Source organism: Neolamprologus multifasciatus, unplaced genomic scaffold (genome assembly GCF_963576455.1).
Source record: "Neolamprologus multifasciatus unplaced genomic scaffold, fNeoMul1.2 chr03_unloc_1, whole genome shotgun sequence".
NCBI lineage: Eukaryota > Metazoa > Chordata > Actinopteri > Cichliformes > Cichlidae > Neolamprologus > Neolamprologus multifasciatus.
Genome location: NW_028181971.1, coordinates 1,406,683 through 1,429,658, shown reverse-complemented (window position 1 = coordinate 1,429,658; position 22,976 = coordinate 1,406,683). Strand labels below are relative to the sequence as shown.

Here is a 22,976-nt window from a genome sequence, read left to right as displayed (position 1 = left end):
TTTCACACATATAACAGACCAGTCCAGTTACACACACCTCTGCTTGACATTAGGCCTCAAACAAAGACACAAAACACTAACTTGACTCTAAATAGAAGAAACGAGCAGCTTTTTCTGTTCTGTGCTTATTTATATTTGACACACATGCTTCTCTTTGTGCAAACACACATTGCACTATAAGGGTAACCTAGCACACAATGATTGGACAGCACAGTGATGATGCTGGGAGATCCTATACGAAGCAACACAGAAACACTGAGAACAAAACTTTAAACATTGATTATATTGAGATAAGCAGTCGACCCAGTCTAGATAAAGGCGAGCAGCTGGGACCGCTGCTGCACCAAAAACAGGTTTCAGTGTTTCCATGTGTGTGTGTGATGTCTTTACTTATACTGGTCAATAGACTTTAGTCAACACATTATTGAAAGGTGTTACACATGAAATAAAAACAGTGTTTCATCTTTATTCCTCTGAAGCAGCTGCATTATAACCAATCTGCTCCTTTGTGACCATTTAAAACAGCCTTAAATAACTGTTGTTATATTTGTTGCAGTTTCTGCTCCTCTTGGACAGACGACTCTTGAAAAGACATTTTTGAATTTCAACTTTTAACTTGATAAATATCGGATATATAAACGTCTGCAACAAACTGATTCCAGCTTCTACCTCATGATAGGAATGTTTTTGTGGCTCAAGATGACCTGATATCTTTCATGATGGAGACATTTGACACATGTTTCACATATTATAGACCAACAAGTTATTCATAGCAGTTTAAATACGGGGAGTCACTTTTGGGCCCAGCAGATAAAACAGAGCCAATATTTCCTTCTTTATTTAAGTGACGTGTGTCACAGATGTGACCTAGTAAAGTGTAGCTGAACATTAGTAACGTTATTAACACTCTCAGCTCGTCCTTGTTCCAGACCTGAAGATCCTCTTCTTTCATTCAGCAGCAGCTTCAGGTCTCTGATGGTCCAGGGCTTGTTGTTGGGAAACAGCCCTGCTGGGATGATGGTGTCCTCACAGAAACAGTAAGTGATGCTGTTGATCTCCATCACAGAGCACGTCCCAGTCTGCAGTCTCAGTCCTGCAGGGCCTCGCTGGCTTCCTGACTCCACCCAGTCAACAACAGGAAGTGTTTGAAGTGCAGGAACAAACTGAGGCTGTGGTCAAACAGGAGTTTTTATCTCCTCGCTCTGACTCTCACTGCGGACCCGCTGCTGTGTCAACATGTGTTTGTGCTAAACAATGATGGAAAGTGTTATAAATGACTTGTTGGCCTCTGATCTGTCACAAACAGCTGAAACGTGTCTCTCATGAGTCACATGAAGGTTTTTGACAGAAAGGACAAAAAGTAGCTGCAGTCAGTTTGTGTCATTTTTATATTTATTCATCTGGGAGAAAAATCTGAGGGACATTAAAATGTGTTTTTCAACAGAGACAAGAACATAAATATAACAAAACAGGTAAATGAAGATATTTCAAGTAAACAGCTGGACTGATCAGGTCCAAACACACAGTCATAAACTTGTCAAACAGCTGTCATATCTTTATATATAAGCTCTTTATAAATCCTGTTCACTGCAGTCTGTTTACTAATAATGTCAAACTGTTAGAAACACAGAAACATCAGAATCGTCTTTGTTCACATAAACCTGTCTGGGATCCTTTGTTGTTCTTTTGATGCAGAGTTACATTATAAATATAAAGAGTTATTTCAGAGTCTCATCAGTTTTCCTACATGTCTTTATTGAACACATCAGCAGGGCTGAAGCTCTCATGTTAAACACACACTGATCTATGGACACGTTCATGTGTTTCTAACAGAACCAGGCTGTTATCAGCCCTGCACTAACATTATGTCACACACACTGAATGTAACAGTGACAGTTTACATCATCACACAATCAGCTGTGATTGTTTCACTGTCATCAAACTAGTCAACAGGAAGTAGAATCAATAGAAACCAATCATTTACTGACAGCATGTCTGATGGAAATAAGTGCAGATTATGTATGAAGTATAACTGCACACAGTAACTGTGTTACAATAAGGACTTAACAGCGCCCTCTGCTGGAGTGTTTCAGTACTGCGTTAACTAGAATACACCACCTCCTCCTCCTCCTCACACCACCTGCTACAGCTCTACTCTTCTATGACTACAGTCATCCACAGCACTGATGTGAGGTCACATGGTTCATATGTAAGGAGCACAGAGACGTCCTAGCAGCTGACCTCAGGTCAGTTTAATGACTGTGAGCAGCAGCTGTGTTATTGTCACTGTGACAGGGAGACACTCTCAGACACAGCGCTCATGTCAGCTTGTTCTCATGCAGGAGGATCAGGAGCTCCATGTTTGTCTTTGTGTTTGAATCATGATGTGTTTGTGCCATCAGAGTCTGTCATGAGTACTCAGGGTTTCACAGCAGCTCTTCTGAATGCTGACGAGGACTCCAACCTCATGTTTCACCTCTCTGAGCTTCTGATGTCTGTGAACACTCGTGTTTCTTCTCTGGGCTCATCTGGACAAAAACACCTTTCTGTGTTTGGCTCCAGCCTCATTCTGACTGACAGGAAGTGTGTTATCCATGAGCTGCACTTCTGTGAGAAAGTTTCCTGCTGTGTTTCCTGTCTGTGGACAAACACGAGTGTTTCAGCTGAGGACTTGGTTCCTTCCACCTGTCCATACAGGACATCACGCTGTCTTTTCTCTTTAAATGCAGCTCCAGGTCCTTCCACGTGCTGCTCTGTATTTGTGCAGTTTGTAGTGTGTCCTGGGAAACGTAGCACACATGGTGTTCTTCTGCTGTTTCCTCCTTTCACTGAGTGTGAAACACTGACGCTGTGCTGTTGTTCACAGAGGGGAGCTGATTCTAGCTGCAGCTGGACTCTGTCATCTAACTGAATGTGTTGGTGCTGATCACGGGGCTCTGAGGGGGGAGCAGCAGGAGGACTCTGGATACTGACGTCAGTGTATCTGTGGAAGCTCACACAGCGTGTCTCTGTCATTCAATATTGTGCTATATATTGTATCTATGCAAAGATGAACAGACTGTGTATTCACTGGTCTCTGTGCTGCTGACTGCTTTGCTGCAGCTCTGATGTCATCATCACTCCCTCCTCCGCCCTCAGCAGTCCCAGCATGCTGCTGTGGTGCACCCCACCCTCACCCTCCACCTCAATATACACCACAGTTTTCTCTGCTATGGAAATGAGATCAGGAGGAAATCATGATTATTATTATTGAATAAATGCTCACATTAATGTGGGCTTATTTGTTTCATATTAGAAACATTAGTTGAGTGTTTTTAGTATAAAATGGTGAAAGTCCCTCTTTTTGCTCCTCCCCTCACCTGTGGATGGACGGTGCTGTTACCGTGGTGACAGCTTGGATGTGTTTCAGTCCTGCCTGGTTATCACTGCAGGAATCTTTACTTTCACATTTATTACAGGTAATAACTCTGATTTTTCTGTGTATTATGAACTAAATGTATCCTGATACACACAGAGATGGATGAGCAGAGGTCACATGATGAAAGAACAAACATGGAGTCTTTGATTTATTTAGATATTTATTGATGAATGCAAACAAACCCTGACACTGAACCATCGTCCAGCTTTCACAGAACAAACCTGATCACATGACCTGCTGACCCAAACAGTGAAAAGCTCCATGGCAACAACAACAAACAGCCTCACATATGTTAACAGAGGCTGTTAGAAGCACAGAGTCTTTACAGTCTTTCTCCTGTTTGTACACAGATCTCTGCACATCTTCATCACAGTTACTCACAGACGTGCAGAGTGTGTGGATATCATAGCTAAGTTTCCACCATGTTTGTAGTCTGTACTGGGACTCATGGAGCATCTCTCTATGAGCACTCAGTGCTTTAAACAGTGAGTCCCAGTTTAACAACACAAGAATCCAGAATGAAGACAAGAAACTCAAAGCTCACACACAAAACAGGTGGAGCTAATTTTGTGACGTGTTTCTGTAAAAACACCACAGAAGTGAATCATCAAAGTTTCCATGTGAGCTGATGATGCTGCTGCAGAGTTTCTGTGAACCTCCTGTGACCCCGCCTCCTCATACAGAGACATCTTATTGCTCTTCAAACTGCATCACGTGGACACATGTGATTGTGTATTGTAGTATTGATCCCAATGCTGGTATTAGTCCTGGATCAATAACACTGGATGGATGCGTTCAGCATGGAGCCCCTGAGCTGTGTTACAGACAAACATGAAAACTGACAGGTCTGTGTCATTCACAGTCTGTAACACTTCTAAACAACAGAGGCTGACCCAAGTGCCTCAGAGCCAGGCACGCTCACATCACAGCTCTCTAAATAAGCCAGTTTCAAAATAAGAGCTGAAAGCTGTGTTTGCTTGTGTTAGCTTATTATTGTGGAGACTAACATTCAGTGATCATGTGTTCAGACTCATAATGATTACTCTCAGAAATCCTGATCTTTGTATTTACTGTGTGTTGGATCAATAACTGAGATTCATCGTATCACACAGCTGTGCTGCTGCTGCTGGTGATGTCAGCACATCTGGAACAATACGAGGTATCTGCTACCAGACTGAGCAGGACGTGAGACCTGTGGACTGTTTAAAGCTGTCCCTCCACAGCTCACTCAGACCTGATCCACACCTCAGTGATATTCTCTGACTTCCTCAGTAGAGACAGAAACCATTCAGATCTGGGACGATCAGCTGACTGATGATGTCACACAGACTGTGTTTTTCAGGAACAGTGATTCTGATGTGAGCCTGCTAGCTGACAGCAGACCTGATGAAACCACATGTTCACATCTGTGAGGACAGACTGGACTCTTTGACTGCACCTTGGTTCTCCTCAGAGGTCTGTACAGGAGCATGTCCACCCCCACTGAAGATCTCAGTCACTGTGAAACATAGAAAGCTGCTTGTGTAGCCTCTGCCTCACATGTAGATACAGCTACAGGTTTCTCTGTCAGTCAGACTGAAACAGTGTCCTGATGCTGCATCATTCAGCTCTGTGCCCCAGTCAGCATCACTGTGAGCTACCAGTGTCAGTGTTTCTGCCCTTTTCCTGTAACACTACACTCAGCACAGGCTCAGCTGCTATCCAGTGTTGGACTTTGGCTTCAGCTGCTGTGATAGATCCTCTAACATAGATCAGCTCTGCTACATGTTGTTAGATAAGTGCAGCTGCCTGTCATGTCCTGATGTTTCTCTGGCTCAGCAGCTTCTCCATCAGAGGTTCACATGGAGCTGATCCAGTATCTCCAGTAACTGTGTTCTGTGCCTCACTGGTTCATCCTTCTGTCTGTGTGACGTCAGTCAGATGTTGAAGTAAAACTCTGTAATCTTCACTGTGTCACAGAGTTCAGTGAGTCCCGTTATTCACAGTATCAATCAGATCATCAGAGAACAGCTGATCAGCAATCAGTGGTGCCAACAGCACCTCCTGTGGTGAGAGGATGCAATAATGCAATGTAGCATTTTTACACTCAACACTTCCAGTCATGAAACTGTCTGTTGGATCTGTTTGACATTGCTTTCTTGTGTTGCTTTCTTGTTAGAGTTCCTCACAAATGTCCAGATTATTCTTCTAATGAGGCGTCGACCATGTTTTCAGTTCTTTGGAAGAAAACATCGCCCTTTGCCATCCTTACTTTTCTTTGACTTCTTCAAATGCAGCTGAACTCCAGCTGGTATTTTATTGGACTTTGCAGCTGTTTCTGGTCATCAGTTCATTCCTGCAAACCTCTGAACCTGAACAACAATGATGCTGCATTGCTGGCTGATCCCAAAAGGTTGATTCTGTTCATCTGGACGTTTTCACAAACGTTTGCTCACTGATCAGGTGACTTCTTCAGTCTCAGCTGACTGCAGCTTTACAACCTTACAAACAGCACATTTGCACAATGACTGAAACCAGCAGCAGCAGCACCTGATATATATGATACTAATATAATACATATACATATATAATCCATACTAATGATGAAGGAACTGAGCTCACAGTCCATTGTTCATTCAGTGAACTACTCAGTTTATTTTGGGCCTCAGAAATGCTCACTCTGTTTGTACATCACTGTCAGCAATAGAATCATTCTGCTGTGTGGACAGGAACACATGTGACATCACTTCCTGTTTGTTTGTGACTGAAGAGGAAGAAGTTTACAAGCAATCATTTAGAAGAGTTTCAAACATCAACTGATTGAATCCATGAATCTGAAAACGTGTTTGTGAGTGAAAGAGACAGACATGTACAGACTGAACTATCTGTTCAACAGTCAGAGTGTTTCTGTAACAGGAGACACTCTTTACACCCCACTCAGCACAGGGACACTGAGGAACCACGAGACCAGAACTCAAACCCAAACCCAGGATAAAGAGTTTGAGTGAATGTGGTGTTGAAGGTGTGGAGGTGGATCAGAGTGTCAGAGGAGACTCTGTAGAAGGACAGAGTGCCAGCAGGACAGTCCACATACACTGCTGCTCTGTTAGAGACAGAGGAGGAGGAGGAGGAGGAGGAGATGGATGTTTGTCTCTTATTGTGCCAGACATAACGAGGACCATCATCAGAGCAGATCAGACTCCAGGACTGATCATTCCATCCAAACCCACAGTAATCACTGTCTCCTTTCCTTCTGATGCTTCTGTAACTCACTGATATACAAACATCTCCTCTCCACTTGACCTCCCAGTAACAGCGACCAGTCAGACCATTTCTACACAGCAGCTGTTTCCAGTAATCAAATCTGTCTGGATGATCAGGATATGACTGAACCTCCTCCACACGTGTCACCTTCCTGTTGTTGTCAGACAGTTGGAGGTTTGTGTTCACTGTGTTTGTGTCGATTGTGAGTTGACAGGAATCTGATGGAGAGAACAAACACAATCCAGCTGCAGTTATTGATCCATCATCTGTTCATTGATTGACACTTTGATGATGACTCCTGACATGATGAAGATGGTTGAATGTGTGCTGCTTTGTTTTCATGAATCCCATTAAAAACACACTTACACTTCCTCAGACCTGGTCTCAACCATCGGACTCCAGCAGGCTCCACCCTGAAAGGAGGAGGGGGGTCAGAGCAGCACAGTCAGCATGCACACATGGACATTACATGGCTCTCATACACACACTGTTACACACTGAGCTCAAAGCTCGGCTCCACTGTTTTATTCAAAGAAATCTACATTTATTTATCAGCACATTTAAAAACAGGTTGAGCCAAAGTGCTGCACAGAGTAGAGATAAAATAGGAAACATACACAGAAATTACTATAAAGACTCGTCAGAATTGAAAGCTACAGAGTACAAATGTGTGTCCAACCGGGTTTTAAAAATGTTGTGTTGGTGACGACCTGATGTGAAGGGCGACTGTTCCAGAGTTTGGCTGCAGCAATCGGTAAAGCTTACCTCTGTTTTTACGTCTAGTTCTGGTCAGAAGCTACTTATCTGCAGACCTGAGGGCTCCACTTGGATTATTTTGTTAAAGAGAGATAAGATGGAGCCAATCCATTCAGAGAGGGTTAGGGTTAGGGTTTGCCCCCAACTAAATTGAGTTTGAGACCCCTGTCCTACACCATAAATCAGTAAGAGAGGGTACAACCTCTCTCATGGCCCCAAGTGGTGTGTGCATACCAGAGCACTCTAGAAGGCACACAGAGTCTTTACAGACTACTAAGGATCAAACCTCTATCATTATGCAATCGATTATAAAACTCTAAGCATATATGAGTAAATATTTCTAAGCATAAATGACAATCAACAATATAAACCTTACAGTTGGTTTTAATAACAGAATTTATGTGTTTCTCAAATGAGAAAGAGCTATCGAGAAACACTCCTAAATTAGTTCTTAACTTTTCCAGTGGGCCAAGGTCAACATTATCTGCTAATGCTAAATAGGCTGCCGTTATTAACTAATGCTAATTTGATGTGAATTAGCATTATGCACTAATGCTAACACTTACTTTTTAACAATGTGAGTAGCTAATGCTAACACTATTTCCCTTAACTTTATAACAAAGTGAACGGCTAATGCTAACACTCTTTTTCCTAGCATTACAACATCTGAGCTGCTAATGCTAAGTAGGCCGCCATTAGCACCTATGTCTAATTTAAGGCAAATACGCATTAGAACCTTATGCTCATATCGTTTTCCTTTGCTTTATAACAATGTGAGCAGCTACTGCTAAATAGCATTAGCTAATAACAGCAGTCTAATTTAATGCAAGTTAGCATCATTTGCATTATAACGATATGAGGAGTTAATGCTAAGTATGCTGCCATTAGCAGCTAATTCTAATTAGAGGTGAATAATTATTACCAGCTAATGCTAATATCGTTTTCTCTTCCCTTTTAACAATGTGAGCAGCTAGTGCTAGGTAGGCTGATGCTAGCAGCTAATGCTAAAGCTAAAGCTAATTTGATGTAAGGAGTGAGGAGTTAATGCCAAGTAGACTGCCATTAGCAGGTAATGCTAATTTTAGGTGAATAGAAATTGGCAGCTAATGCTAATACCATATTTTCTTGCTTTATAAAAATGTGACCAGCTAATGCTAAGTAGGTTGCCGTAACAATGTGAGCAGCTAATGCTAAGAAGGCTTCTGTTGTTAACTAAGTCTAATTTGATGCGAGTTTAGCATTATTGGGTAATGCTACCACTTTTCCCTTACCTTTTAACAATGTTTGTAGCTAGTGCTAGATAGGCTGATGCTAGCAGCTAATGCTAATTTGATGTAAAGTAGCATTATATTAGTGAGGAGTTAATACTAAGTAGACTGCCATTAGTGGCTAATGCTAATTTTAGATGAATAGGAATTGGCAGCTAATGCTTATACCATATTTTCTTGCTTCATAACAATGTGACCACCTAATACTTAGTAGGTTGCCGTTATTAGCTAATACTAATTTGAGGTGAATTAGCATTATCGGCGTATGCTAACAAAGTTTTTTCTTACTTTTTAACAATACGAGTAGCTAATGTGATCACTTTTTTTATTCAATTTTAACTTTTCCGCTGCGATGTGAAGAGTTAATTCCAAATAGGACGCCATTAGTGGCTAATTCTAATTTTAAATGAAAAAGCATTAAAAGCTAATGCTAATACCATATTTTCTTGCTTTATATCAATATCAGTAGCTAATGCTAGGTATGTAGCCATCATTAGCTAATGCTAATTTAGGTGAATTAGCATTATCCACTAATGCTAACAATGTTTTTGCCAACTCTTTTCTCTTGCATTATAACAATATGAGCAGCTAATGCTAAGAAGGATGCCATTGTTAGGTAATGCTAATTGTTATGTGTGTTAGCATTATCCGCTGCTGCTAGCAATGTTTTTTGTTACCTTTTAACAATATCAGCAGCTATAGCTAACATTACTTTCATTTCACTTCAGCCTATTTAGCATTAATTAATTTCATTTAGCATTGAGAAGTTTATGCTAAATAGGCTACCATTAGTGGCTAATGCTAATTTTATGTGACTAAGCATTGGCAACTAATGCTTATACCATATTCTCTTGATTTCTAACAATGTGAGCAGCTAATGCCAAGTAGGTTGTCGTTATTAGCTAATGCTAATTTATCCGCTAATGCTAACAATGTTTTTTCTTACATTTTAACAATGTGATGTGTGTTACCGTTAATAACTATTACTAACTTGATGTGAATTAGCATTATCAAATAATGCTAACTACTTTCCCTTCCTTATAACAATGTGACCAGCTCATGCTAAGCAGGTGGCGTTATTGGCTAACACTAATTTGAGGTGAATTAGCATTATCCACTTATGCTAACAATGTTTTTTCTTACTTTTTAACAATACGCCATTAGTGGCTAATTCAAATTTTAGATGAAAAAGCATTAACAGCTAATGCTAATGCCGTTTTCTCTTTCCTTATAACAACTTGATCAGCTAATGCTAATTTGATGCAAATTAGAATTATATTAGGGAGCAGTTAATGCTAAGTAGGCTGCCCTTATTAACTAATACTACGTTGACGTGAATTAGCATTATGCACTACTGCTAATACTGTTTTCCCTTACTTTTTAACAATGGTCGTGTCCAAATTCATGGGCTGCATCCTCCTGAGGCCGCATTTGTAGACCGATTACGTCACAGCGACGCACCGAAGGCTGTCCAAATTCGTAGACTCCTCCGAATCTAGCTTACAGATGCGTCCTCCTTTTCCCCGTATTTGAAGGATGGGTCGGGTGTGTCCTTCGTGGCCTACCATATCCCAGAATTCATAGCGTGGTCCAGCCAAACTCCAGTTTCCAACAATGGCGGCCGCTACTAAGTTTTAAAATTACTCATACTAATCCTTCTGGGTCACAAAATAAACTTTTAACATATTTTCAGGCGAGTAAGTAGCTGTGTAAACATCAAATATCTGCTCGGTTTATCAAGATATTGCATATTTGCAGAAGTGCTTCGACATTTTCGGAGACGTCTGTTACCCACCAGCTCGATAGCTAGCGGAGAGCTCGAGGGTCACTGAAGCCGCCGAGAACGGCACAACTCCCGGCACATCATTTTCAGATCACCGCGGACTTTTGTTACTCGGGTTAAACGTAATATATAAGTCACTTAGACAACCGAAAAATGTTATTGTTTGGCTTTTTTCAGTGTTTTGTTTGTTCGCGAGTAAATCAGTTTGGCTGAGATTAAAGTTATTAGATTAGGTTAGATAAAATAAAACATTATTAATCCCCCGGGTGGGTTCCTCCTTGGTTTTAACACAGCTGACTAAACGTCAAACAGAAAACGAATTAAACAGAAGTATGAGACGGTCGAGAATTTACGCCAGGTCCTGTTATATTTTAGATAGCAAGGAGCAGACGGCCGAGTTTATTAAACTCCACCGAGACAGCGATGACGCTAATCAGAAGGCTAGACCGTCAAATTTCCCCAGCCTTTTACTTGCGGCCTATCCGACCTTCTGAGGACCCAGCCCACGTAGAACGCAAAGGCCGGGTCCTCAGGAGGATCCATGAATTTGGACACAACCAATGTGACTGGCTAATTCTAAGTACGCTGTCGTAAAAAGCTAATGCTAATTTAATGTGAGTTAGCATTATCCAATAATGCTGACACTGTTTTCTCTTACTTATTAAAAATGATAGTAGCTAATACTAATACTCTTTTCCGTTGGGTAACAACAAAGTGAGGAGTTAATGCTAAGTAGGCAGCTTTTAGCGGCTTATTCTAATTAGGGGTGAATAATTATTAGCAGCTAATGCTATTACCGTTTTCTCTTTCCTTATAACAATATGAGCAGCCAATGCTAATTTGATGTAAATTAGCATCATATTAGTGAGGAGTTAATGCTAAGTAGGCTGCCATTACCAGCTAAAGGTCATTTGAGGTGAATAAGCACTAGTAGCTAATGCTAATACCCTTTTCTCTTGTGTTATAATGATGTGACGTTAAGTCTAAATAGGCTGCCATGAGTGACTCTTTTCCCTTGCATTATAACGATGTGAAGGGTTTATGCTAAGTAGGCTCCCATTAGCAGCTAAAGCTAATTTGAGGTGAATAAGCATTAGTAGCTAATGCTAATACCCTTTTCTCTTGTGTTATAATGATGTGAGACGTTAATATTGTTCTCAAACAGTAGAATGAGAATGAAATATTGATTCTAACAGGGCCCATAAACAGCATTATCTTAGCAGCATTAGCTTATCGGAGTTTCCATCATGGTCACACAAATCCTTAGCAGAGCAAAGTGGCCTACTTAGCAATAGCTGCTCAAGTTGTAGAAAGCAATGGAAAACAGTATTAGCATTAGCTAAATGTGCACTTGAGAACAAATTTATTGTGAATTCAACTGTGAATGTAGAGTTTGTCATTATTTAAGCTTCCATTTCCAAATGTTAGCTGCTCCTGTCTGCCTCTTTATCACACACACAGACTGAAATGATTCACAGCCTTGTTTTATCCTTCTGTCACTATCACTGTTGACATACAGCATGGGAAACATACACATGGCTGACACTTTATTAGGTACACTGGCATCTTTCTCAGGTACACCTGTGACCTAAATGTTCCTGCAAACAGACTCCTTGGAGACCCCCTACATAAATATCCATGTACTATCCAGTTAGACTAGTGTGTCTGTCCCTGAAAATATTTCTGCATGTGTGATTGTTCATGTCTCATCTGCAGCAAACAAACAGGAAGTGAGTGAAGGACACAGGAAATGTTTCCAGCTCTTCCTCCTCTATCAGACATTCTCTCCATACCTGAGAGTGTCCAGTCTCCAGCCTGGATCCTTCAGTCCAGCCGACAGCAGTTTCATTCCTGAATCACCTGGATGATTGTAGCTCAGGTCCAGCTCTCTCAGATGGGAGGGGTTGGAGGTCAGAGCTGAGGCCAGAGAAGTACAGCCATCCTTTGTGATCAGACAGCCTGACAGACTGCAGACACACAAAACAACAATCCGTCTGTTATCCATCTCTATGGCAGCATAACTAAGGGATGGTTCAGGGTCACCTGATCCAGCTCTAACTATAAGCTTTATCAAAAAGGAAAGTTTGCAGCTGATCTTCAAAGTAGAGAGGGTGTCTGCCATTATCACAATTTTACCTAAAGAAGGTAAGAATAAAGAGTATTGCAAGAACTATAGACCCATTTCCCTTCTTAATAACGATTACAAACTGTACGCCTCGATTATTAGCAAAAAACTTCAAAACTTTGTACCAAATTTGATAGAAGTGGACCAAACCGGATTCATTAAGGGACGTCAGGCACAGAATAATATAAGGAGAGTCCTTCACATTATCGTCAATGCAGAAAAGACCAATATCAGTACTGTGTTAATAAGTTTAGATCAAGAAAAGGCATTTGATAGTGTTAGTTGGCTCTTCCTATTTGAAGTATTGAAAAAAATTTGGGTTTAAGGACAGTTCAATATAATGTATAAGGACAATTTATAATCAACCTACAGCCAGAATCAAGGTGAATGGTAGCCTGAAGGACAGAATTCGGCTACATAGAGGTACAAAACAGGGCTTTGTCTTGTCACCAATTCTTTCTGCTTTATATACCGAGCCACTAGCGCAAGCAGTGCGGCAGCATCCAAATCTGGAGGGGGTAACTCTTGCCGGACAAAAACGTCTTATTGGATTATTTGCTGACGATGTCATTGCTTTCTTACGAGATCCTGACAAGTGCTTTCCAACTGTGATGCAACTATTACATACCTTCGAACACTTGTCGGGCTACAAAATTAATGTACCCAAAACACAAATTTTATCATTCAGGTATACACCTTCTCAAAAGATTAGAGATGAATATAAATTAAATTGGCACTTGAATACCATGAAATATTTGGGCGTAACCTTGACAAAATCATTATCTGCTATGTTGGACACAAACTACAATCAGGTGGAGGGTAACATAAAAAAAGAACTAGAACGGTGGTCAACAACACCTACAAACCTTTACTCTAGAATTCAAATAATAAAGATGAACGTTCTCCCAAGATTGCTGTACATGTTTCAATCACTCCCACTTCCTATACCTCAAAGAAAATTTAAAGTATGGGACAAGATGATCTCAAGGTTTATATGGGATGGGAAGAAGCCCAGAACAAGGCTAACAACATTGCAACTCCCGAAGTGTAAGGGAGGGATGGCTTTGCCTAACCTAAGGGAATACTTTTACGCAGCCCAACTTAGACCTCTTGTTGGTTGGTGTAGACCAGAATATGAGGCACGGTGGAAGAAAGTTGAAATTGAAATGAAAGGAAATTGAGAAAGAAATTGAGGGAAACAAAATTCAAGTATCTCTGACAAACAATTAATGACCTCTTAAAAAAGTAGAATGAATCAAATTGTGAAATTTACATTAGACATATGGCACACAGTAATAGAAAAACATCAGTTAAAAGAACAATTATTTTTGCTGAGATGGCTTAGACATGATAAAAAATTTAAGCCGGGACAATTGGACCAAACATTCAAATGGTGGGAGTTAAAAGGGATTACAGCAGTTTGTACTCTAATGAAAGAAACTATAAAAACACAGAAGCTAAATGCTAACATGGCTAACACTAGCATCACTGTATGTAGCCCAACTCTTCTCACAGCAACATACAACTGTCATGGCTAGACGTCTCACTGATTGGCTCATGTTAGCTTGTGAAACTATAAAGTCCCAGCAGTACTAACTGTTTTATATACTGTTTAAAATAAGCTAAATGTGTCAGGGTCGCTGTGCCTACCCGGTCGGCTCAGTATGGCTACATATGTTTATATTCTTTTTTGTTCCTGCTCTCTCCCTTCCCCTCTTTCCCTCCTCCCTCTGCCTGGGCGGAGCTCACCTGTGGGCCCTCGCAATCACGCACCTGTGGCTCATGCCCTGTGCTTCTCGTCGCTGGACCGTTGCCAACCCTCGTCAGTGTAACCACAGCTCAGTTAACTCTAGAGTGTTTTCACAGCGATCTTCCTTTGTAATCCCTTCGTGTCTCTGTGTACAGATTCCCATGACCAACCCCTGTGTTACCCGAGTGATTGGAGTGTGAAGAGGAGTGTGTGTGTGTGTGTGTGTGTGTGTGTGTGACTTTCGGCGTCTTTCCTGTTCGTGTGTGGACCCCCGGAGCCCGGCTTTCCCCTTGCTTTTGTAAATATTTTGTAAATATTCACCTGGTGTATCATAATAAAGACTCTTGTGCTTTCACAACCTAGAGCCTGCGCGTGAGTCCATTCAGTCCCGTTGTGACAAAATGTGCTTATAATGTGTAAATAAAGGCTGAAGCAGCTAGCACCGTTAGCATCAGCACCAAGCCCTGTTACATTTGTACACTGTTAGAGCAATGGCTCCAATCTACAGCCTTTAAAATAATGATTAAAATGCTGTGATTGCAGCCAATCCCCAACTCTCTGTGAATGGTTCTCATGGCCATTGATCAGTGGGCTTTGATCAGTGGTTGTTGATCAATGGTCATGAGAATTTGCATAATTATGATTAAGGAACTGACCTCCCAGCCCATTGGTCCTTCAGTGGGCTGGTTTCAGTCATTATGCAAATGTACTGTTTATAAGATTGAAACCTGCAGTCAGCTGAGATTGAAGAAGTCACCTGGATGAGTGACGAAACGTTTCTCCCACAAAATGCTACGTCCAGATGAACAGAATCAACTTTTGTAGATTTACTTACCTGGATGATTATTGGTTATTGGTAACTTTATTGTCCCTAACGGGAAATTGATTTGCAGTATTTCCGTACAAACAAACAAACAGACAACCAACACATCACATATACACTCCAAAATAATATAATATAATATAAGCCTGAGAAAACAACATAGATTTTTCATTAAAAAAGTACAATGTGCAATGGCAACAACACTTATGGTTTAGTGTTATTAACCATGATAATAGCACTAGGTACAAAAGACAATCTATGTCTCTTTGTCTTCACTGCAGGCACTTTATAATGACGACCTGATGGAAGCAGTTGAATATCATTAAAGAGAGGATGATCTGAGCACAACAGGACAGAGGTCGCCTTCCTCAGCACCTGCCTGTTATAAAAGTCCACAAGCTGGACCTGAGACCTCCCTGAAATCTTACCAGCCACTTTAACCAGGTTGTTAAGTCTGGTCTTATTATTCAGGGACATATTACCGTACCAAGCAATGATACAGAAAGTTAAAACAGATTCAATGAAACTTTTATAAAAAAGAGTCATCATTTCAGATGAAACATTGAAACCTCTTAACCTCCTTAAAAAGTCTTTGTACAACCTTTTTCACTGTAGCAGCAAGATGTGACTCAAAGGACAGAGACTTATCAAGAACAACCCCCAAATACTTATAACTGTCCACCAGTTCAATGGCTGCACATTTACCACTGTTAGCGCAGGATGGGAGGATGACTTCCTGAAGTCAATAACCATTTCCTGGTTTTCAAGGTGTTGATCATTAAGAATGACTGATGACTGATCACACCACGAAACAAACGAATCCCCAACAGGCCCATGGGAATCCTCTTCACCATGAAGGAGGCTTACAATGACTGTGTCATCTGCATATTTAATGAAATGCCTGTTGGCCTGTGTGCTGCAACAGTCATTAGTGTACAAAATATACAGTAGAGGAGAGAGACAACAACCTTGTGGTGAGCCAGCAGAAGAGTTCAGCTGTTTGGAAAAACAGCCGTTTACTCTCACACACTGAGATCTGTCAGTTAAAAAGTCTAAAATCCAACCAACAAGATTAAGATCAAGTTTAAACTGGTTAAGAAGCTTATCAACTAAAAGATGTGGCTGGATAGAATTAAAAGCTGAAGAATAATCAATAAATGAGAGCCGAGCATGAGCTTTGGCGCCATCAAGATGGCAATATAGGAAGTTCAAAAGAGTGACCACTGCATCATCAACACCTCTACAAGGCCTGTATGCAAATTGTAGAGGGTCTATAAACTTCTCTACTTGCTGCAGGATCTCCTTCCTCACAAGTTTTTCAAAGGACTTCATCACTAAGGATGTTAAAGCGACAGGCCAAAAATCATTTAATGATGTAGGTTTTGTGGTCTTAGCAACTGGAGAAATAATATATTTTTTCCTCTGGAACCTTCTGTTGCTGAAGAGATAAAAGAAAGATGTAATAAAAAATACTGCATAATTGCTCAGCACATGTTCTAAGCACCTGGCCACATATATTATCAGGACCTGGACTTTTTAGTCTTACTCATTTTAAAGAGATTTCCCACCCTTCTTTCATCAAAGAACAAAGCTGGGGGGCTCTGGTGCTCTCTATTAAGAAATCAAGCGTATTCCTTGAATTATTATTATCATTAAATCTCAAATAAAATCTATTCAGCTCATTGGCTAACTGAGAGTCTGAGCTAAAACCGGGGAGACTTATCTTATTACAGTCACTGTAACAGTGACCAGTCATGTGTTTCATGCCTGCCCAGGCAACCCTTAAGTTATTGCTACCCATCTCCACCTCTACCTAATCCTTGTATTTTATTTTGGCTTTTTTAATTTCTGATCTGATCTTCTTCCTAATTTCTCTAACTTTCAAGATATTCCCTTCAATAAAAGCTTTTTTCCTTTCATGAATCAGCCTCATAAGAGTTTTTGAAGACCATGGTTTGTTATTAGGGAAAAAATGCACAACCTTTGAAGGGATAATCATGTCTCTGCAAAAGGAGATATAGCTGCAGACAACGTCAGTGAGTTCATTAATGTCAGGATTGCCAATAAAACCATGCGAAATAAAAAACACATCTTCGTTAAAAGAAGTTCCACAAAGCACAAGCCGATGCTATAGGATTTCCTCAGACAAAAAAAAAATATATATATATATATATATAAACGAATAAAATAATGAAATAAAATAAGTTAAAACACTGACACTGACAGAGAGAGACACCCTGCTGGTCGCCGTAAGAGCAGCGCCCCTCTTTCTAGTCTAGTCTAGATTGAGAATGCATCAAGACCACTCACTCACCCTTCCCTCCCGCCTCTCAGCTGCTGAAACTCACAGTTTGTTACCATGGAAGAGTCACTCCTTCATCTGAGATGAAGCCTGATAGTCTGACTGATGCAACACAACATTCAGTCTACACTTTTGTTTTTGTGCAAAGATGATAAGCAGACTAAAGGAAAAATATATGAACTCAGTTCCACCACTGTTAAAAAAACAGTGTCTGACTCGCAATTTGCTGCTGCAGTAATGTAAGTAAAATAATCTGAAAGTCACTATTTGACTAAATTATTTAGATGAGAAAATATATATTTAACACATTTGAGGAAATACTAATAAAATAAACAAGATAAATGTCCAATTTAGAAATCTTATTCTTTTTTGCTCTATAAAATAGTTGTTTTTATTTTTCAATCACTCATCGTAGCAGTAGGATTTACATGAAAATAAAAACAAATTAGGTTTGAGTGAAAAAGTAAATTTTTGGCACTCTCTGGGCAACTGACTCAGTGACTCAAATGACTTAAAACACCTGATTCTTTTTGGTGAGTGACTCATTTAAACTGGATTCGGTAAAAATATTCAAATTTACCATCACTAATACAAATCCCTTTGGAGAAAACAGCTTTAAAACATGTATTGTTAAATTCCAGATGTTTCTTTGCAAAGAAAACTCAAACACTGAAACAATACCACCAGTAACCTCCTACATATGGAAATGTGGTGTCATTAAAGACATAATAATTTCATTAATACCCAATATCCAGCAAAATATGTAATTTGTACCGTTTGTTCCTAACGAAATCAAATGTATATATTGTGGAAGATTAGCCAAATTTATGTAAAATGGCCAGTACATGAATTTTGTTTAAAAATAAATAAACATATGACTGTGACAAATTTTACACAGTAATTCAGAGTCTAATAATCCACTCAAATATAAATATAAGTTTAGCTAAAAGCTCTATAGATAAGTCAATCAATAATATAATTCACATTTTAAATGATCATATGTGTTAACGTTTGAATTCTGACCTGAGAGTTTCCACTGCACACTGTGAACTCTTTAGTCCAGCAGACAGAAGCTTCACTCCTGAATCCTGCAGGTCACAGTTACTCAGGTCCAGCTCTCTCAGACTGGAGGACTGGGCACTAAGGACTGAGCACAGGGCTTCACAGCTTCTCTCTGACAGGTTACAGCCACCCAGTCTGAAAAATAAAATAAAATCTATAATACTTATGTAAAGTTTGTTATTATATTACATGCCATCTTTTTATTTTTGATGAAACCTTAACATACTAAGATACAACATCATATGGATGAACTAGAATAAAATGTTTTTTTTTAATTATATCTTTATTTGGATTGGACAAGAAAAAACCATCTGCATAGCAGTATATGAATAACATGGGAACAAAGTCCTTCCAGGTTTTAGATTAAGTCCAGGACAGCAAATGATAAACAAAGTGATCAGCGGGTGCATATTAACCTCCACTAGCTATTACTAGGAGAGTTGCTCGCATGCTCTCCCGAAGGAGATATATAGAACACATTACAGGGAACTATAAACACAAACTGGGGGGGTGCCCATGCTGCAATCATGGTGAACAAATAAGTAAATAAACAAGCAATAGTAATAGAAGTAAATGTAAAAAAAAAAACAAAACAAAAAAAAAACAACCAAGTAATAGTGAGATCAAGTGAAGTCAGCCCCCGTGGGGGTAATGAATTGGATCCAATTGTTCCAAATTTGGTAGAATTTGGCTTTTTGATTTCTTTACAGATATGTAAGTTTTTCCATCTTAAATATCTCTAAAATGATCCCAAACCAGTCATCTAGGGTAGGCTGGGCTGGGCTTAACCATCTTCTAGTAATTGTTTTTTTACTGGCCACCAAGAGTAATTGCACCAACTTAATCTCACTCCTACGTTCCAGAAAGGGGACCAAACCCATGTATAAAACCTTAAAATCTAAAGGTATTTGAACGTTAAAGACTGCACTTAAGGAGACCTGAACACCTATCCAAAAGTTTTTTAACTTGGGACAGTCCGAAAAGACATGAAAATGGTTAGCAACAGTCGAGCCGCATTGTCTCCAGCATTGCATATAAGCCCCTTTGTATCTCTCCTGATATGAAGTCTTGAAGTACCTAATAATATTCTTCCAGCCATGTTCCTTCCAGCTCATAGAACTGGACGTGGACCACTGGCAGGACCAAACATTTTCCCACTCCCCCACAGAAATAGCAATCCCTGATTCCCTTTCCCATTTATCCTTAGTGTATAAAGTGTTATCCTTGCTGGCACTAGAGAGAGCTTTGTATAGTTTAGAAATAGATTTAGTAGGGGTCATGGTTGTGGCATTTTTCAGGATGAGGAAAAAATGCTACTCAACATCATTGAAGTCGGACAGTTTGCATTCATGATCAACATATGATCTCAGCTGTAAGTATCTATGAAAGTTGTATTTTGTCAGGTTGTGATTGTCCTGTAAGGCCTCAAATCTGAGCACAATATTTCTATGAGTAAGAGAGAGGAATGTCGTAAGGCCATAGGATATCCATGCTTTAAAGTTAGAGTCGTGTCAGTTTGGAATAAAATCCGAGTCGAAAGCAACCCACCTGAAAATCTTTAGCATTTTGTGTATCCCACACATGTTGATTACCTTCTGCCAAACTTGGAGGGTGTGGGTTAACCAGGGGTTCCCCAGCTTTTCCAGCTGGCACATTAGACCCTTATCTGCCATTACAGCTTGTAGGGGGAATCGGTACAACAGGTTGGACTTCAGTTCTTTCCACCTAGCCGTGTATGTTTCATTACACCAATATAAGAGGGGGGTTATTTGAGCGGCATAATAGTAATTCCTGAGGCAGGGGAGACCCAGTCCTCCCCTTTTCTTGGGGAGCTGGGGGGGGAGCATATTTAATCTTTGGCTTTCGGCCCTGCCAGACAAATCTGGAGATCCATTTGTCCCACTCAATAAATTGGTAATCGCTCACTTCTATTGGCAAGTTTCTAAAAAGATAAAGCAGTCTGGGGAGCATGTTCATCTTGATTGCGGTTACCCGGGAGCTGAGACTCAAGAAGGGGACCAGATTCCATCTGTGCAAATCAGCTTTTATACTTGCAGATATCGGCTTGTAGTTTGCCTGAAAGAGCCCTGAGAGGTCCGCAGTCAGATATATTCCCAGGTACTTAATTTTCTCATTATCCCAATTTACTTTAAATTTCCTTCGTAAAGCTCCAGAAGCTGTATAATTTAAAGTCATCACCTGTGTTTTTGAAATATTGACCTTATAACCAGATAACTTCCCAAAATCACTTAAAGACCTCTCTGGCTACCGCAGGCAGACCAGTACATCATCGGCGAACATTACCACTCTATGTTCAACTCCTGACAATGCAATACCCCTAATGTTATGATTTTGTCTAATCGCTTGGCCTAATGTTTCTATGAATAAATCAAAGAGAAGTGGTTTGATTGCACAACCCTGCCTACAGCCACGTTCCAGAGCAAAGGGCTTAGAGAGATCACCATTCACCTTAATATGGGCTGAGGGTCGAGCATACAGACCTTGGATTACTCTAATAAACTTGTCTTGAAAGCCAAACTTCCCCAGAACCTTATACAGAAATACCCGTCTGACGGAGTCGAAGGCTTTCTCAGCGTCCAAGCTTCCTATTATTGATTGAGTTGTGTTCTTTTTTATTTGAGTAGAGATGTGTAATATTCTCCTAATATTGTCAGTTGTTTGTCTATAGTGAATGAAACCAGTCTGATCTAAATTGATGAGGTCAGGTAGCAACTTCTCCAGTCTATGAGCAAGAATAGAAGTAAATAGTTTGTAATCCAAGTTAAGGACACTGATTGGTCGATAGTTTCCACATTCTCGTTTATCTTTCCCCTCTTTTGGGATAACTGAAGTAGTTGCCTCCCTCCAGGAGGGTGGGATTTCTCCCTCCTGTAGGATGTAGTTAAATGACTTCAGCAATGTGGGGACTAGATCTGCCCTCAGGGTGCGATACCACTGAGAACTGAACCCGTCTGGCCCAACTGCCTTAACCGGTTTTAATCTGGAAAGAGCTGCATTAATTTCTTCCACTAAAATGGGATGTGTTAGAAACTCATTTATAGAGACGGGGAGTGAAGGTAATTCTAGAGAGCTAAGAAAGGCATCAATACAATTCTCCTCCATAGCATTGGGCTGTGAGTACAGCTCCCTAAAGAAGGTCTCAAAACATTTCTGAATGTCTTCTAATTTTGTTTCCAGAATATTAGTCTTGGGGTCCTTGATTTGGTATATCGTACTTTTCCTCTAGTTGTTTGCGTAATTTATGTGCCAGATATTTTGCAGATTTCCCTCCTGTCTCATAGTATTAAAAAAATTCAGTTATTTTTGGCCTCCTGGGTGTAAATATCATTAATTTCACCCTGTATTTTCCAGATATCCTGCTTTACAGTAGGATTTGGGGTGTTTATGTCTTCCTGTTCTTTCAACTTTAAATTTACCTGTAGATCTGCTAATTTTTGCCTTTTAATTCTCTTTAAGTGGGAGGCGATAGAAATTAATTTACCTCTCATTACCACTTTGAGCGTATCCCAAAGAATAGTTGGAGATACCTCCCCTGTGTCATTAAAATCTAGAAATTCTTTAATGTCTACCTTTAATTTGGAAACTATGGCAGGATCATTAGGCAGGTGCAAGTTAAATTTCCACAGTGTGGTACGTTTTTTCCTAGCCACCTGCAAAGATAGAGAGATAGGACTGTGGTCAGATAGATCTCTTGTTAATATGTCACAGACCCTGACCCTAAACCTATCAACTTTAAACATGAAAAAGTAGTGCATACACTTTAAATGAACCAGAGTAATGAGTGAAATCTCTGGTAGATGCGTAGCGGTCCCTCCATACATCTATTATCCCCATCTCTACCATATAGGAATTGACTTTTCTAGTAAGTGCTGTTACCTGGTTGGTCGGGGAGGAGGAGTCTAGTTTAGGGTCAAGTCTGAAGTTAAAATCCCCCCCACAGACAACTATCCCCTGAGAATCCACCATTAAATCAAACATATTAATATAGAATAGCCAATCGCTCCCGGGGGGAGCATAAACATTTAAAATTGTGATTTCAGACCCCTCTATCCTTCCTGTTATTCTAACAAATCTGCCTTCCTCGTCACAGAGTTCTGAGATATGTTCATAGTTAAGAGTACCAGAGATAAGTGTATCCACACCCCTCTTGTGTTTGGACTTAACGGAAGAGGAGAATACATATTTAAAACCCTTTCTTTTCAATCTCAAGTGATCTACTTGGTCCATGTGTGTCTCCTGAAGTAATGCAATCTGGGCCTTCTCCTTCCTTAGTTTGGACAGTATTTTATTCATCTTAATCACATTCAGAACCCCGTTAACATTAAAAGAGATTACTTTCACTGACTCACTTCCCATAAAGATATATTAAATTACCACGGCGCATAAACTCAATAGCAGCAGGCAACCCCCTCTTAAAGGTGTCCG

General features: G+C 40.2%; 1 protein-coding gene across 10 annotated transcripts in view; it reads right to left on the bottom strand.

Moving 5' to 3' along the window:
• Positions 1–1,374: 1,374 nt before the first annotated feature.
• LOC146490539 (stonustoxin subunit alpha-like) overlaps positions 1,375–22,976 on the bottom strand; it is a 164,984-nt gene continuing 143,382 nt past the window's right edge. For 9 of the 10 annotated variants that reach the window (XM_085152999.1, XM_085153003.1, XM_085152996.1 and 6 more), the window contains 4 exons: positions 18,492–18,665; positions 12,262–12,435; positions 7,028–7,074; positions 1,375–6,879 (listed from right to left, as the gene is read on the bottom strand). In XM_085152999.1, the coding sequence (XP_085009125.1) occupies positions 6,335–6,879; positions 7,028–7,074; positions 12,262–12,435; positions 18,492–18,665 (940 nt within the window). In that variant the 3' untranslated portion in view covers positions 1,375–6,334. The remainder of the gene's footprint in view (positions 6,880–7,027; positions 7,075–12,261; positions 12,436–18,491; positions 18,666–22,976) is intronic. The other variant, XM_085152998.1, reaches the window with a different exon arrangement.